The sequence below is a fragment of the Typha angustifolia genome, chromosome 4 (genome assembly GCF_048772165.1).
Source record: "Typha angustifolia cultivar Huaian chromosome 4, ASM4877216v1, whole genome shotgun sequence".
Classification (NCBI taxonomy): domain Eukaryota; kingdom Viridiplantae; phylum Streptophyta; class Magnoliopsida; order Poales; family Typhaceae; genus Typha; species Typha angustifolia.
Window position 1 is genome coordinate 7,552,737 of NC_133242.1, and position 18,931 is coordinate 7,571,667.

General features: G+C 36.4%; 1 protein-coding gene across 1 annotated transcript; it reads right to left on the minus strand.

The window, feature by feature from the left end:
* Nucleotides 1-17,226: 17,226 nt before the first annotated feature.
* Nucleotides 17,227-18,210, minus strand: LOC140759443 (protein PHLOEM PROTEIN 2-LIKE A1-like). The gene is made up of 3 exons (XM_073096012.1): nt 18,120-18,210; nt 17,888-18,018; nt 17,227-17,759 (listed from the first exon to the last, which is right to left on the minus strand). The coding sequence occupies exons 1-3, from the start codon at nt 18,150-18,152 to the stop codon at nt 17,396-17,398; spliced, it is 528 nt and encodes a 175-aa protein (XP_072952113.1). The 5' UTR covers nt 18,153-18,210; the 3' UTR covers nt 17,227-17,395.
* Between the last annotated feature and the right edge of the window lie 721 nt (nt 18,211-18,931).

Genomic DNA, 18,931 nt, shown 5'->3' on the forward strand with positions numbered 1-18,931 from the left:
ACAAGTCTAGAATATCACTGGTGTGAAGAATTGCAAGATAATTGGAGAAAAGCCGTCGCGTTCTCACCGCGTTCACAAACGCGTTCGAACGCGAAATCTGCGTTCACACAGATAGAGAGCCGCGTTCACAAGCGCGTTCGAACGCGGGCACTGCGTTCACACAGACAGAGAGCCGCGTTCACAAGCGCGTTCGAACGCGGGCACTGCGTTCACACAGACAGAGAGCCGCGTTCACAAACGCGTTCGAACGCGGGCACTGCGTTCACACAGACAGAGAGCCGCGTTCACAAACGCGTTCGAACGCGGGTACTGCGTTCACATATACCGAGAGCAGCGTTCACAAACGCGTTCAAACGCAACCTGAAGAATTCAAGCTGTCGCGTTCGAACGCACTTGGGCCCGTTCGAACGCACCTGAGATTAAGTTAGGCCGTTCGAACGCACTCGGGCCGCGTTCGAACGCACTCGGGTCGCGTTCGAACGCACCTATGAAGTTTGCAATTTATTGGATTTTCGTGAGTACGAATATGACTTGGATTTGGCTCTATCTTGGAGATCATATATAAGGATAGTGTTGCCCTAACCTAGATGAGTTGAAGAAGATTATTCAAGGAGACTTTTTGGAGGCTACATCGGTTCTTCAACAAACAAGGCCCTTCGCATCTACAAATCTTAATCTTTCGTCTTAAGGGCTATCTAGACAAAAGATCAATCTCGAGGGCTACTGAGATTGGACTTCAATCACAAGAAGTAGTGAGTCGTGGGTTCTAGCGATCAAGACTGAGAGGAATAAAGTCGTTTGGATCGACGGGTTGTTTTGTGAGTCAGTCTTGTAACTGCTACTATCATAGTGATTGGTTTTGATCCGAGTTTGGATCTGTGGTTTTTTTCCCGTTTGGGTTTTCCACGTTAAAATCTTGGCGTTCATCTCTACTTTCATTTTTAATATTTTTTCCAACTTTTACTTAAGCGAACGAGAAATATCATTGCCTAGAGGTTAGATACATATGTGTGTCTAGGGGTTTTTCAGAGATGATTGGAGATGATTATACTATTATGGTTTTATGTCGAGATAATCTCTTGCATGAGTGTGTATGTGATACACTAGCAGGAGTATGCATGTGTTAGATACATAGTTGGAGTCTGCATTACATTATTTTTCTCTTGGCTTCTCTACCACCTAAATTCCTGAGTTGCATGATCTATTGCAGTACTCGACATATGCATATGATTTATCATGTATAGAAAATCATGAAAATAGTTGTGTATGAGGATGTAATGTGATAGCTGGAACGATATTTGGTCCAGACGGGTACTGGACATACTCTTAGCGTATGGCAGAGTATGGTGATGGCTGATGGTTGTACTCTTAGCGTATGACAGGGTACAACAATCATTAATATACCCTTAGCGTATGACAGGGTATGATTACTTTCTTCTAAGATACCCTTAGCGTATGGCAGGGTATTATTTATCTACAAAGATACCCTTAGCGTATGGCAGAGTATGATTTATCTACAGAGATACTCTAAGCGTATAACAGGGTATGCTCTGAGCTTGTGATATTATGGGTATCAAGTTTGGGGCCAGGTACCGTAGTCTGGTAGATGATATTCAGAGTTGAGATGGATGATTGTGATAGTGAGAGATATGTGGATTATATCTGCTTCTGACATATACGAGTATCTAGTAGTTGGCATGCATCATGCATTATCATTAATGTGACTAGTATCATTGGATCATAATTATTATACATGATATGGTATTATATTCGGTGATGTTATATGGTAATTTCATCATGTTATATAATTTCGGTTGAGGATATAATATGGTCATTCATGAGAATTGATTTCATTCATATATAAGTCGTTGAGGATACATATATATATGTTCATACATGGTATCATGCTGCGTTTTGATTCATATTATCCAGTACATGATTTACTCTCTATTTGGCTTCACTGATTCGGGGTAAGGTTTATTTACTGAGCCCTTAGCTCATGACTCTCTTTATTTCTTTTCTAACCCCCCAGATATTATAATACGTGATAGCGACTTGAGATATCATGATGAGATATTTTAAAGCAAGGATGAGGTGAGCTATAGACGTGAAGCGGTATAGAAGATAGTTTAACCAAATATTGAGTTGTACCATTATTTGATATTTGTATTTTATTGTATCAGATGATGATTTGTATAGTCCATGTCAGATTATAGTGCACTCGTGTAACAGTTGTTTAATTATATCTTGATGGTTTGTTGTGGCTTATGTGGGTTCTACCAGATTAGGTAATAGTCTAGTATATATCATTATGGACTTGGATATTCATATTTTAACATATTTGCTTGGTTGATAATATGATATATTTGGTTTTGGATTATGTGAGTATAAATGTGATAGCAGGTGTTATTTGATGATGTCATGATTTTATGTGCACATGAGTGTATCTGTGCGTGATGGGTCTCGCCCATCCTGTCGCATGCGCTGCGCGTGCCGTGTGGGTGCGTGGGCATGGGCGTGCCCATGCCGAGCGGGGTCGTTACAATATATGTTATATTTGAGAGAGAATTATGATGATGGTATGATTTGGAGATTTGTTTATACATTGTCAAGAATTATATACTTTGATTAGTTATGATATGATATCTACAATTTATTTATATATTATATGCCCATTCATAAGATAATATTGATTATATTTATATATACATTATCGAGGATACATATATATATACTCATACATGATATCATACTTCTTCCTGATTCATATTATCTAGTACGTGATTTACTCTTTATTTGGTTGGCATCAGTGATTTAGGATAAGGTCTATTCACTAAGCCTTTTGCTCAAAACTCTTTTTATTTCTTATCTAACCCCCTTAGATATATGGTACATAATAGCGACTTGAGATATCCTAAGAAGATATTTTATAATGATGAGCTGAGCTATAAGTGTCAGACGGTATAGATAATAATTTATATAGAAATAGAGTTATATTGTTTTTTATTATATTTGTACTTTATTGTATCAGACGATAATTTGTATAATATATGTCAGATTATAGTGCACTTATGTATTAATGATTTTAGTTGTATCATTAGGGTTTGTCGTGGCCTGTGTGGGCCCTACTAAATTATGTAGATGTATAGTATGGTTGTTGTGGATCTAGATATGGATAAGTTAAACAGGTTTAACTTGATGATGTCATGATTTATTTTGTAATTGAGTATGTGAGCACTGGGTGTATTTGTGTGTGACGGGTGCCATCCATCATATCGTGTGCATCACGTGTGCCATGTGAGCCCGTGGGCGTGCACGTAGCCGTGTCGGGTAAGAGCGTTACAGTTAATCACTAGCTTATTGGCAACCATCTTGTACTCAAGAAATTTATTGGCTACCATTTTTTTTAGCATCTTTTGTCTTGTACTTTATGTCCAAGGATTTTGATAATTATTTAGGCGTTTTCATTGAACTATATACATTGTATAACGAGTTGTCCAGTCCGTTGAGGATATAATTTTGGCAAAAAAAGTTAGCATGCTTGTAGGCATCAATTGCAGCAACTCTCAGGAACTTACGATTGCCTTACACTCGAAAGGAAGTAAATATATGAGTGCCTTGTATAGGTACTCATTTTGGGGCCCAAAGCCCATAAGTAATTTAATACTTATATATACCATACTAACATTTCTTAAATATCTAATATAGTACTAAACTCATTTTTTTAATTTTTTATTACCATAATACGCACTTTAGAGCTAATTTTCATTCATTTATTTTCATGAATTTAAATAAGTAAAATATATGACAAAAAAGAACTCTTTGAGCTAAATTAATTCTACCATTAATCTATTATTAATAATGTGTAGGCTCCACTTAAAACTTAGTTCAAAGTTAATAAAATTTCATATCAAATTTATGATATTTCTAATAGAAATATCATTTAATTTCATCCTAATGAAGATGGTGAACAACTTCTTGGCCCTAAAGTACCATATCTTAATCCGATTGGTGCATTTATGTACCTCGTAAATACCCGAAGACCAGATATAGCATTTTTAGTCAATTTATTAGTAGGATTCAGTTCTGTTCTAACACGAAGGCATTGGAATGGAGTTAGACAGATATTGCAATATCTTCGTGGAACAACTAATGTGGGTTTGTTTTATTCAAAGGAGTCAAGTTCGTAGTTTATTGGATATGTAGGATATCTTTATGGTCCTAAAGCCAAATCGCAAACAAGATATGCTTTTACTTATGGCAATACTTATTATATCTTGGCGATCTATGAAACACAGTGAGCAATTTGCAATTTAATTGCACTTTTTTTTACCTATTTGCAACTTTGCATTGAAAGTTATTATATTGGCAAAATCAGTCACTAAAATTTTATAACACCGAAACATTCTTGAAACCCAGAACCTAAAAAATCTGGATTCGTCTTCTCTTCCCCTCCTCTTCTCCTCCTCATCTCCACAAATCTGTCAACCTTGGCCACTAAGTCATCATCAACCAAAAAGCCTCCAAAGCCCCAATAGTCCTTTTCTCCTTTTCTCTCTTCCCCATCTCTCACAAATCATCTTCTACAATCATGGCACCTCGTCGGAAGCGAAAATTTATTGTAGTTCAAGGTAATGGAATAGTTATTATCTAATGCAGATTTGTTTTACCATTAGGATCAAGAAATCTACCTCATAGTCAATCATGTCTAAATTTGTGTGACTTCTTCAACGCTGACAAAATGGACAGCGAGAAAATGTTATTTTGATGTCATTGCACAAAAGTGGTAATCTGATGATTGGATTTATAGACATTGCTTCTAATGCTTTTCACATTTTGGCTGGAGTTCTTTTTAATTAGTCTTATCTTTATTGATAATAAACCTCAATAAAAAGAGAGGCTAGATTGGCCAGAGTAGGGACGAGGAAGAAGGATTGAAAGATTAGAAGTTGGAGAAGAGTTTTAAATAGAGTTTTATCAACACCAAAATCAGATTAAAGATCTGAAATTCAGCAAAATATTGTAAAAAGATGAATTGCATTCTTGAGGAAGAAAAATAGGAACAAAAGATAGAATTCAATCTGTATCTACTACGCTTTTATCTTCGGCTCGAAGTACTGCTTAGCACCAAATTTGTTTGGATTTCCTTTTGAGGGTGCACAAATTAGTTCTTAATGCAATAATTCCCTAAATGCAAATCAAAGACTTTGTCATCACATGACTCACATGAAAAGAAAAATATTTGATCTAATTTGATCAAAAGCAAAATATATATTTTTGATCTAATTTCTAAGTTTTACTATTTTTACTTGTTGAATTGGTTGCATTTTTTAAATTTCCATGAATTAGTTTGTGATTAACTTGTCCATGGATTATCAATCAATTAATGTACCTCATATTCTCTCTCATGCTTTCTTTTGCATACTTGTTTATTATTAATGTATAATATACTATTCTTCTATATTATATTATGTACTACTATATAAGTTTGTTATTTTTTTTCAAAGTAATGTTCATTCCTTCACAAATATTAAATATTTTATTTTAGTACTTTAGTTGGTGTTTATTGTTGGATTACTTTACTAGCTCTCATTTGGTGGCATAAAAGTGTCGCAATTGTGAAATCTTTTATAGAGACAAAAGTAAGTCTTATAATAATCTCTAGTTCTACTTATGGTTTATATCTATGATTCTTGTTCTACATATGTGTTCTATAGTCATCCAGTCAATAGAAATATTTTATTAGTTTCTTTGTATACAGATATGATACTTAGAATTAGACTCTCTCTTTTTATCAGCTTTTTAACATAGTTGATACATTCTTTGTCAGATATATCTTTTTAGTGATCAAATATTATAATATGTGTAAATACATATTATGTTTTTCAATACATGCATAAAAATTTTCCTCTCGTTATTGATTCTTTGCAATATTTACCTATGTTGCAGATAATCCGAAAACAATGACTTCTTCGAAGACTTCTAAGAGGAAAGCTACTACTATAATGAGTGGTAAGAGCTCCAATCAACATTACGAGTTTAAAGTAAAGCCACTTAACGTTCGCTCCAGAAATGTGTAAATGAAAAGCCCAAGCCCAAGCCTAAGGAAATAAAGAAAGAAACGAAAAATAATAAGAATGCAGAGCATGTTGTTAAACTCATATCACAATGCTATACTAGAGTTTTCATGGAGGCAGCACATAAATATATTAGAGAGCTTCATATGGAGATTCTCTCTCAGACACCATTTGCTTGGCTTATTGAATTTCCTAGCATGGATTCTAACCTGCCATTAGTTGAAGAACTAGTCTGTGACACCCAACTCTAAACACGTGCATGACACGAGCCCACACGGCACGTGCGTAGCACCTGACCATTTGGTTAGATACTAACAATCAAATAAACCTGTAGCAACATCGTAATTTTATCCACAACCTTTAAATTAAGAATAACTCAAGTCTAACTATCAACAAAATACAAATAACCCTATATGGACCCTACACAGGCCACAACACATCATCAAGAGCTTTTCACAACTATATATACACAACAGTAGTATATACATAATTATACAAGTATAATGTCACCTGCTAAAATATAAGACAAGAATACATATACACTCTGGAGGATGTCCACTAGTACATTGGATAAGATAACTCATCTAACATATAACACTAACCCCACTCTACTCCACACTCACCGGCAAGACCTCTAAGGGAGTATCCTGCTCCTCTCGTTCACCTGGGTTTTTGGAAAGGAGAAAATAAGAGAGTCATGAGCTAAAGGCTCAGTGAATAGACCTTACCCCGAATCAGTGATGCTAAACAGAGAGTAAATCAAGTACTGGATAATATGAATCAGAAAGAGTATCATGTCATGAATGAGTAAATGAATGTGTCCTCAATAATACATAAATGAAATATAGATTACATGTCATAACTGATAAGAATACATAATCCTCGACAATGAATAAACTGGTCACCACGTCATATGATCATCATAACTCTCTCTCAAACATGATATATGATGCATGCCGATCATGACAATGCTATGATATCAAATGCAATCATATGTGATGTATATTGACCACTCAATAATCAGGTATGTCAGATAATAATGAAATCATATGCATTTCTCAACATCACGATCATCACCGACATCTCAGTATAATATCATCATACTAGACCACTCTGCACAGTCAACACCTAGTACCCTGTCTCAACATCATGCCCGAAGACTCCGAGCATACTCTGCCATCCGTAAGGAGTATCTCAAATATAACCATACCCTGCCATCCACTAAGGGTATCAACATCCATCCAGACCGGGCACCCCACATAGTTGATAGAAACCTCGTGAGGATAACTCGCCACATATGTCCTAGTGAACGGTATATGTTCAATTGTCTGTGCGCACAGACTCAACTGACCTCGGACATGGGCCATGAAATATCGCATATCAGCGACCATAATCATCACTCCAGGCACCCCTAACCCTGACGCCTACTCGGATATCCCCACGCTTTCTATCAACTATCCTATCAATAACATTTCATGCTTTCCTTCTAAATGCCAAATCACATGTATATATCCAGTACGATAACAAGTCAATGCATAACAGGAATTTAGGTAGAATAGGAATCAAGAGAAAAATAATGCAATGCAGTCTCCAACTATATAGTCAACACATGCATAGTCCTGCTAGTCTATCACATGCACACTCATGCTAGAGATCATCTCAGTATAAAATCAGAATAGTATAATCATCTCCAATCATCTCTATATATCACTAATGTATTCATATCCCAAATCAGCCTAATCAAATGCATGATAAAGTATGCTCGACTGAAATCATCTCTAAATAAAGTCATATAATCATGCTGGAGGCCAAAACATGCATGTACATAATATATAATATGACCTAATTTGAGAAAGGGATCTAGGGGATAAGACTACTCACCACCACTACAAATACCAAACAACCACTCGTTCACGCTGCTACGATAATGATCACGCCTCGATAGCTAAGTCCACGGGATTTTGAATAGGGGGGTCGGGATCTGAAATTATTTATAACAAATATGTCAGTCTTTCTATTAATTAAAATTAACCTGACAAAAGGATAGTTTCTTGTTGTAATTATGTACTCTTCATTTCTATATTTGTTTTTGTTATTTATTAATCATAATTATATTATTTAATAGTGTATTTAAAATATATTTTATCTGTCTATTATTCTCTTTGATAATTAAGAAAATAAGAATTAAGTTACTGCAAATAATTACGTAAGAATATACGTACATAACCCTAATAATTACTATTACCTACTTAGGATTAAAATAATAATTTATATTGTAGGTATTTTACTAAACATGATATAATTAGAATTATATACTAACTATGATATAATTATATTTAATTTGTATAACCTAAATACATTAAATTAACTAAGCTAAACTAATTGTGCTTATATATATATATATGGCACTGCAAGGGCACTGGGCCGAGCCCAACGCCTGGCGCTGCAAGGGCACTGGGCCGAGCCCAGCGCCTGGCGCTGCAAGGGCGTTGGGCTGAGCCTAGCACCACTTGCAGGGTGTAGTCAGAGGAGAGAAGGGAAGAAGGAGGAGGAGGAGAGGAAGAAGAAAGAGAAGAAGAAGAAGAAGAAGAAAGAAAAAGAAGAGGGTTGGGCCATGGGGGAGGGGTGCGGCCGCTGGTGGCCACTCAGCGGCCAACCTCTCACCGACGGCTCAATCCTCCGGTGGTTCCGAGAGGAAGCCGACAAGGAGAAAAAGAGAAATAGAGAGAGAGGTAGAGAGAGAGAGGGAGAGAGGGAGGCTCACCGGAGCTAGAGGAGGTGGCGGCGGCAGTGGGTAGAGAGAGAGAGTGTTTGAGAGAGAGAGAAAGAGAGAAAGGTCAGAGAGAGCTCGAAAGAGAAAAAGAGAGAGAGAGAGAGAGAGAGAGAGAGAGAGAGAGAGGAAGAAAAGGGAGAGAGAGGCGGTGGGGACGGAGGCTGCGACGGCGGCGGGGGCCTACCGCGCCAGCTGGCTTGGCCAGGTTGGCCGGGCCAGCGCTTGGGGCTCCTGGCGCCCATCTCCGCTGCCACTGCATAGCACAACATGAATTTTTTTTTTTTTAACCTTGGGTTATTACATAGTCTCTTCTTGGAAGCCGAACAATTGTTTTAGAGTTAGGCATCTTCTTCTTGATCTCACAAAAGAAGATATGGCAGTAATAACTGGACTACCAATTGCCGAGGCATCTTTGAAATATGATTACAATGAGACTAATGTATCTCCCGGCTTTGTGAGTCGTCATTTTCCTACTGGGGCAAGCTACAATGTGCAGCCATTGAAAATGCTCTTCAAAAATTATCCCCAAGTGATAACATTGAAGCTGTTAAAGATTTTGTTTGTTTTCTCATACTATATTTGTTTACCACTATCTTATTTCAAAGGAGTAATTATACATGCCCTCCAGACCCTGCTTGCTACATGGAAGATATAGATTGTCTCTCAAATTTTTCCTGGGTGGGGGCAATGCATGATTTTTTATTATGGTCAATTCTTGAGACACATAAAAGGGTAAAGGAATTTAAGAGCAAACTGAGTGGAAAAGTTTGCTATATTAATGGAGCTATAGTTGTGCTTGCTGTTTGGTTTTACGAGCATATAGATATGGCAAAACCATCGAACCCGCATGTATTTCCGAGACTATTTCGATGGGAGGGCAGTAGAATTACACATCGCATCACAATGCGGAAAGCTCTTATGAAGATTAAGCCGAACATGGTTTTAGAATTATAAGTTCTTTTCTTACTTTTCTTTCACATTGATTTATTGCACTATGTTTAGATTTCTTGTTAACAATTTGCAGGTTAGAAAGACTATTGCATTTACACTGAAGAAGATGCATTTGCTTATTGGAGAGCTTGCGGGAAGTAATGATGAAATAAAAAAAGGAGGCAGTGATCCGTCTCAGAAGTTGTTTAGAGAGTCTAAGGAAGAAAAACAAGTGCCATCAGAAGGCATTGATGATGCACCAAGGAAGAATGTCACAGGAGGACAAAATATCAAAGTGACTAAGAAGGTAATATATATATATAATATAAGGTGTTAGTACGATCTTATTTTTACTAATTTGTCTATATTGTACATATAGGATGAGATGAAAAATATGGACTCTGAATTGATTGGTGAAGGAAATTAAGTCTATTGTCATGGGAGAAGAAGTAAACTAAGATTTCGATTGATATTTTTTAAGTTGATACACATATTTTGAAAACTGATGCACACATTTTAAATAGATAAAGCACACAAATTATATAAATAATGCAAACTAAAATTAATATTTAATAGAGAAATTTTAATAAATGTATATATTCTGAAAAATGATGCACATATTTTCAACATATAACGCATACATATTAAATAAGAGATCCACACTGAAAATAATATTTTGATGGACATTTTTCAAGTCGATGCACATATTTTAAGCTGACAATGTATAAATATTACATAAACAATCCACATTGAAATTAATATTTAGCAAAGAATGGACTTGTAATAACCATTATTTAAAAAAAAAATAAAGATAATAATAATAATAATAATAATAATAATAATATTATTATTATTATTATTATTATTATTATTATATTATTATTATTATTATTATTATAATGATATAGAAATTCAATAAAAAAAGAGATAGAAAAAAAAATTGTGTTGCATGGCACGAGCTCGTGCCATGCAAGTTGCGAGCGAGCTGAGGATGCCACGTGCCCCCAGCTGTTGGCCTGGCCAACTTGGTCAGACCAGTTGGAGTGGTGGGCCCTAGCACTGCCGCAATCACCGCCACACTCCCTCGCTGCCTCTCTCTCTCTATAGCTCTCTCGTTCTCTCTCACTCTCTCATTCACCTCTCTTTCTCTCGATCTCTCTTTCTCTCCTCTCATCGACACCGGCCTACTGCCGTCATCGTCGCCATCGCTGTTGTCGCCACCTTACTCTCATCACCGTATCTCTCTCTCTATAGCCCTCTCTCTCTAAACTCTCTTGTTCTCTCTCTCTCTCTCACTCCCTCAGTCAATCATCTCTCTCTCTCTCTCAAACTCTCTCTTTCTCTCCTTCTCTTATTGACGCCACCACCACCACCGTGGTGAGCCTCCCTCCCTTCCTTTCTCTTCTTCTTCTTTTCCTCTACTTCTTGCTCTATGGATCTAACTTCTCTGATAATAAGACATCTATCTAAATCACTTGTTTTATTTAATTAATCTAAATTAGATTTTTAGTTTAATTTTTTAAAAATATATAACATGGTTATTAGAAAAATGTAATTTGTGTAATTGCAATTAATTATAATTATAATTATCTATATATTTTTGACTTCATATATTTTTGTTAGATTAATACATGTCTTTATATTTAGGTGTATATATGTAAGTATGTATATATGTATATATATATATATAACTTATTATACATTATTATGCATGTAACAAAATAGGAGGCTTACTTAATGTTTATGTACTTGTATTTTAAATTATATTATTGTACATGCAACTCTTTTACGTTTTTTTTAGATGGACTATATAGCAAACTATAATTTTATAAATAAATCTACAATTAGAATAATAACATATTAATGTTATTATAATTAAAATATGATATAAATCAAATCAGTTAATAAAAATAAAAGAAGAAATTCTAAACATAATAAATTATCATATGTTACACAAACGGATTCGAATTAGATAAATAACTAACTCTATATTACTTAAACATTTTCAAATCTCCTCCTTCTATTAGAGACCTCGTAGACCTTACTAGCGATGAATGACGGTTGATTGATGGATGTGAGGGATACGTGATTTGTGTCTAATCAGAAATGAGTAATCTTATCTCTTAGATCCCTTTCTCAAATTAAGATATATTAGAAATTTATATATATATATGTTTCGGTCTCCAACATAGTAATATGATTTTATCTAAAGATGATTACAGTCGAGCATATCTTATCTCTTAGATGCCCCCAGCTGTCGACCTGGCCAAACCTAGTCGGACCAGCTGGCATGGTGAGCCTCGACGCCACCCCAACCGTCGCCGCAACTACCGCCGCTCCCCCCAACCACCTCTCTCTATAGCTCTCTCTCTAAACTCTCTTGTTCTCTCTCTCTCACTCTCTCAATCACCTCTCTCTCTCTTGATCTCCCTCTTTCTCTCCTTCTCTTACCGACACCGGCCTGCCACTGTCATCATTGCGGCCGTTGCCGCCGCACCCTCCTCACCCCATCTCTCTCTATAGCCCTGTCTCTATATAGCTATCTCTCTTGTTCTCTCTATCTTTCACTGTCTCTCTCTCAATCATCTCTCTCTCTCTCTCTCACTCTCTCATTCTTTCTTTCTATTACCGACATCGACCTGCCCTCGTCGCCATCACTACCGCCACCACAACCACCGCCAAGGTGAGCCTCCCTCCCTTCCTTTCTCTTCTTCTTCTTCTTCTTTTCCTCTACTTCTTCCTCTCGTGGATCTAACTTCTTCTCAGACAATAAAACATCTATCGAAATCACTTATTTTATTTAGTTAATCTAAATTAGATTTTTAGTTTAATTTTTTAAAAATAGATATATTTAGTAACATGGTTATTAGATAAGTGTAATTTGTGTAATTGCAGTTAATTATAATTATAAATATCTGTACATAAATATATTTTTAACTTCACATTATTATGCATGTAACAAAATAGTAGGCTTAATGTTTATATTACATGATTAAGTAAAGATTATTTTATATGCAACTCTTTATTAGTTTAGTAAGAGGAGTAGTCACAAAATAATTTAAAATATAATTATATAATATATGTACTTGTATTTTAAATTATATTATTGTACATGTAACTCTTTTACGTTTGTTTTGGTTGGACTATATAGCAAACTATCATTTTATAAATAAATCTACAATTAGAATACATATTAATGTTATTGTAATTAAATATATGATATATATATCAAATGAGTTAATAAAAATAAAAGAAGAAATTCTAAACATAATAATTTATCATATGTTACACAAATGGATTCTAATTAAATAAATAACTAACTTTATATTACTTAAACATTTTAAAATCTCCCCTCCTATTAGAGATCTCGTGGACCTTATTAGTAATGAATGATGGTTGATTGATAGATATGAGGGCAACGTGATTTGTCTTCTGATTAAAGTGAGTAGTCTTATCTCTTAGACGTCTTTCTCAAATTAAGATATATTATATATTTATGTATATGTATGTTTTGTCCTCTAGCATGATAATATGAGCATCTAAAGATGATTGTAATCGAACATATTTTTTTCATGCATGTTATTAGGATGATCTTAAATATGAGTATAATGATGATAAATATAGATGATTAAAGATGACTATACTATTTTAATTTTATGTTTAGTCGATCTGTAGTATGAGTATGTATGTGATAGATTAGCATGAGTATACATGCGTTGTCTACATAGTTGAAGACTACATTGTATAATTTTTCTCTTGATTTCTGTTTTACCTAAATTCCTATTATGCATTGATTTGTTATTGTACTGGATAAATGCATATGATTGATGGGTTACGGTACCAAAAGATCGGCTATAGAATGATTCCTTCAAAATCTGGATGTAGTATAGGAATCAGTCTGCGCAACCGTGGACAAATATTAGTAAAATATTCTTCGGTAGTCAGAAAATTACGAAACTAAGTGGATTAGATTCATAACTTTCTGATCTACAACTTTATTATTAATGCCCTTCGCAGATTCAAATTGCAACTGGGATGAAAATACGAAATAACGTGAGTGATGGTGGTGGTGATAAGTGGAGTGGATGTTAGGGTTATTGATGGGTATAGAGGTGAAGGTGGATGGAGGATGTGGTTAAGGGATGTAGACAAAGGGAATGAAGTAGTCGAGATCCTAAAGAAAGAGGGGTAGTTCGAGAGTCGAGGGAGATTAGAAGTTAGGAGAAAACTTACCAACTTTAGAGGTAGAAGGATGGTGAAGAAGGAGGAGGGAAAGAGTTTAGAGGAAAGATAGGAGGCAAGCAATCAATAATCCAATTTCATATTGAATTTGGCTACCATCCACATACTTATAGATGCTAGCCAATAAGTCCTAATAACAATAAGTAACCCTAATTCTAGAGGATTCCCGTCGATCGTGTTCGAATGTGCCCGATCGCATTCGAACGCACAAAAGACGTTCTCTGTATGTGCGAACGTGATGTAAGCGTTCGAACGCGATGTTCGAGCTCGCCTGACCATGTTCGAATACACATTCCGCGTCCTCCGGATTTGCGAACTTAATGTAGGCGTTCGAAAGGGAGTTCGAATGTGACCCCTTCTGCGTTCGAACGCGGCCTAGAGGAATTTTATTTTAATAAAAATAAATAACTAATGCAATAAGAAAAGATCTTAACTAAGTGTATCAGCCCACCACGTTTCCCCACCTTGCTCTCAAGGTGAAAAGTCGGGGAAACGCTCCAAAATATCAATCTCTAACTCCCATGTCGCCTCATCATCGCTTGTCAAGTGATACACGTACTTATGATCTTTTCTTATTGCATTAATTATTTATTCTGTTGCTTTCGAACGCAGAAGGGGTCGCGTTCAAACTCCCTTTTGAACGTCTGCATCAGGTTCGCAAATACAGAAAACACGAAAAGTGCATTCGAACTCAGTCAGGGGAGTTCGAACGTCTGCATCGCATTCGCACATACAGAGAATGTCTTTTCCGCATTCAAATATTGTCGGGTGCGTTCGAACGCGATCGTGTCTATGGACGCGTGCCCCCAACATTGTGATCTTATGACCGACCGAGCTCACCTAACCATACCGACATAGATGAGCTGCTAGTGGAACGAGATGAAGTACTCAAGCGGCTCAAGCTTCACCTAGCAGCAACACAGAATCGAATGAAGCAAGTGTATGGTTGCAAACATCAGGAAAGAAGGTCTATGTTCAACCCCAACCATATCGGCAAATCTCAATATGAGCCATTTAGAACCAAAAGCTAACACATTACTTCTTTGGTCCATTTTAAACTTTAGAGAAGGTGGGAACAGTTGCATATAAGCTGGACTTACCCAAGTCGTCCCGAGTTCACCTAGTCTTCCATATATCTAGCTTTAGAGCAGAGTTGGTGCAATTGAGCAAGTTGCAACAGAATTACCCAAGCCCAAATCAGAGGCAGTTCAGCTCACTCTAGAGAGGGTCAAACGCGAAAGACGAATAGTCACAGGTGCAACAAGAATCTATAAAGGGCATGAATGTTAAAAATGTAGATCAGGAAGATACGGAACGATCATCACTAGTTTCGTAATTTTTTAACTATGGGATAATATTTTGAGAATATTCTTCTTCGATTGCACGGACTACTTTCCTACATCCAAGCTTGGTCAGGAATGGATGCACGATCCATAACAACAAGTTACATGAGGGGCGGCGGCGGTGGCTAGGTTCAGTCGTAGGTCACTAGCAATCGGCCCATGGCTTGTCCTTGCGGCGATGGAATGACGGCGAGCAGTAGTGGAAAGCTAAACTCGAGCTGGTACAATGGTGGCCATGGCACATCGCCAGCGAGTCCATTAGCCTCTGATAATATGGAAGGGACTCATGGCCCCACTACAAGGGAGCAGCGATGATAGGAAGCAGCAGCGGAGCCACTTGACGTAGGGGTAGCCTCCTGCGATTGTGGCTGTCAGGTTCGGCCACTTGATGATCCTCGACAGCTGCGGCAGCCACCACTGGCCGATAGTGTGCCCAAGGAAGCCAGTCATGGTCGCCGGTGGTCGTGGGAGCGTCGAACCCGTGGCAACCAACCATGGGTTTGCTATAGCAATAATCATTGTCGTTGGCAGTCTTTTAGCAGTTGTTAGCATAAATAGAGGCCAAGTCCTAGGTGCGGTTGGTCCTACACCTCCTTCATGATTTAAAGTTGATGGCCGTGGTTGGCCTATTTCTGCTGTGGCCGACGGTGCTGGCGATGTAAGCGGCATGGGTTGGCCGTGCTAGGCTAGGAGAATGGCCTTCAAGTCTTGGATCCTTTTCAATCATTTCGAAGCTCTCATTTGATTCAGCCAAAAATACTTTAAAAATTCTTTTGCCCACGTTGGGGCTCATCGTCGACAATTACTACTGGTGATCCTCTATGGAATGGACATGAGTTCTTCGTCCTCTATGGTCACTCCTTCCTCATTCATCTTGGATTGCATGGTAATCATTGTCCAAGGAGCGTCAGCTCTGCTACCAATGTTACGAACCTGATTTGGACTAATCTGGAAGTAAGAAAATTATGAAAATTTATAGAAAGGTGGCCTCAGAAGTTTAGGTTCTAATGGATCTAATTTCACAAGAATTCGATGTCTGGATGAAAAGTTATTAATTAAATAGTGGCGAGTGGTCAAATAGGGTAAAACGATAATTAACTGATGTTGGTCGTCGGAGGGTGGCAGATGGCCAAGGGTAGTGGTGAAAGGTCGTAAGATAGGACGGCTACTAGTGGAAGAAGATGGCTAGGGTTTGGAAGATCGGAATGCTTCTATTGCTACGATCTATTCTTAGAAAGATAAATGCAATCTAACGGCTACGATAAAAGATAAGGACGAAATATTAACTTTGCTAAATTCATATTCGTTCAATAATCATTATCAATATATGTCCACTCCTATTTATAGAAATAGAAATTTCTAGTGAATTAGATCTACATGAGGATTATCTAATTTATTTGAAATTCAAAACAATAAGATAAAGCTAACCAACTAATTTGACTCGACTCGACTTGACTTGACTTAACCGATGTGGTCCGATCATAACAAGAAGACATAAAGAAAGTTAAAGAGAGATAAAAAAATTAAGGAAGACAATTCAATTTATAATCATATCATACCTAAGATACAAGCCATAAGAGCTAACTTATAAGTAACAAAAAAGGGTCTCAAAATCAAATAAGATATGCACAATTAAATTTATCTAAACTAGCCACCATATTTTCCACATATTGCAACTCTATTCTGTAATCATTTTCTAGTTTCTTTCTTATTGTGCTCGATAAATAGGTAATAAATATGATAGCCTAGATGTTTCATCACATGCTATATTTGTGGCTAGCCCTCCCAATTTGTTAAAGATATTGCAACAAGTGGCATAGATAGGTAGGAAATACTACACAATTAATCATCAATAATGCAATTTGATGGAAAACATTGAAGGATTTTATTGACACATAACCAACACAAAGTACGACACACATAAGGTGTCATATTTAAACACACAGAGCATACAAAAGCACGCCACTTTATTTTAATATCATCAAGGGTGACATGGGTAGTTCAAATAATTCATAGTAGCGATGGTGCATCTATATTGGCTTGATTTGCACCCCTTTGATAATGAGTCCGCTCTTGGGATTGGTATTTGTGGTCTCGCGCATTGAGAAGTTAATTAAGCCTGCTCCAAATGCAACAAAGTCACCGACGTGAAGATCGGCCCAAATGTCTACCGGCATTTCATCGAGGCTAGCCGTGGTGGAGGATGGCATCTCGTTTGGTAAGTTGAGGGTGAGGTTCACAGGGATCTTCCAACCGTCAGATGGATCCTTTTTCATCACCTTGAACACGACGCTGTACTTAGTACCTTCTATGAGCTCACTCATATCAAAACTCCCGGTTGCCTCAAGCCACCACACCTTCACTAGTCGAGGCACTTCTACCAAAATATTTTCCCTAAATCACAAATTAAGGTAAATTCCATGAGTATTTCAGACATTCTTATATATATATAATTGATTACAGTACTGAAAATTAATGGAATTATAAATTATAATTTATATGCTAGAAAATTTGTAAAGCACCTATCAGACTTGATCCAAGTCCATGTCCAGTACTGCTTCGTCCCGCTCCATGCGATGGATAGATTTCTGGGGTACAACATAAAATCTTTACGAGCAATATTCCCAAAACTAACATCACCATCAGTACCCGTCTGCAAATAATGTATTTATATATATTAAAGATTATGAGTAGAAAAATGAGCACTAGTGCATGCATGCATTTGATGCATAAAACACTAATAAATAAACTTGCCATTGCTGTCAATTTTGGACCCTCAGTTGCCATCTTTCACTCTCTCTGTTTTTCTTATCTTACCTTGCTGCACTTAGATGAATGCACTGAGATGCATGCTTACAATCATATATAAAGGAATCAAACAAGGAATCTAGAAGCATTTATAAATGCATAAACAATGACTTATAATATATGAATGACGGCTTAATGAATGATCTCTAAATTTACTAATTTAAGAATGACTCGCACAAATTAAAAATGACTTAGAACAACAACATATTCATATGTATACGGATATGTATTTCATTATAAATTTCTTTTCTTAATTTTAATAGCAGAAAATATGCAAGCTAGTAGGCTGTATTGGAAGCAACTCAGATCTTATCCTATCTTAGTTTTAGATAAATTTCAATATTATTTAGTCCCTAAAGACATGATTGGCATTAAGAATGACTTACTTATATGGATATGTATTTAATAATAATAGTCATTTTTTAATATTAATACAACAATAATTGTAAGCTGGCACGATGATGTTGATGTTTGAGAGTAGTACCGTATATGTTTTGGATTGATCTTCTGAGAATTTAGAGGTGAATGCCGTAAGAATTAAACGTATATTGTGTATTTCTAACTAGTGGGCAAATATTATTATTGTAATAATAGAGTTTATCTGCATCAAAAGCCTATTTGGTTTTTGATTCGGCGAGTCAGACTCATTTTCGGTATCTCTTACACTTGATGTTTTTTTTTTTACTTTTATTACAACTTTGTCCTTTCTGCCATTTAGTGACTCATTAAATATTGATAGTATTCTATACAAGATTAAG

Excerpts from the sequence above, each read along its gene's own strand:
- LOC140759443 (XM_073096012.1), bottom strand. The coding sequence starts at position 18,152 with ATGGCAACTGAGGGTCCAAAATTGACAGCAATG. Across the intron at positions 18,019-18,119 it reads GTCCAAAATTGACAGCAATG|ACGGGTACTGATGGTGATGT; the intron begins GCAAGTTTATTT and ends CATTATTTGCAG. Across the intron at positions 17,760-17,887 it reads ACTTGGATCAAGTCTGATAG|GGAAAATATTTTGGTAGAAG; the intron begins GTGCTTTACAAA and ends TTTGTGATTTAG.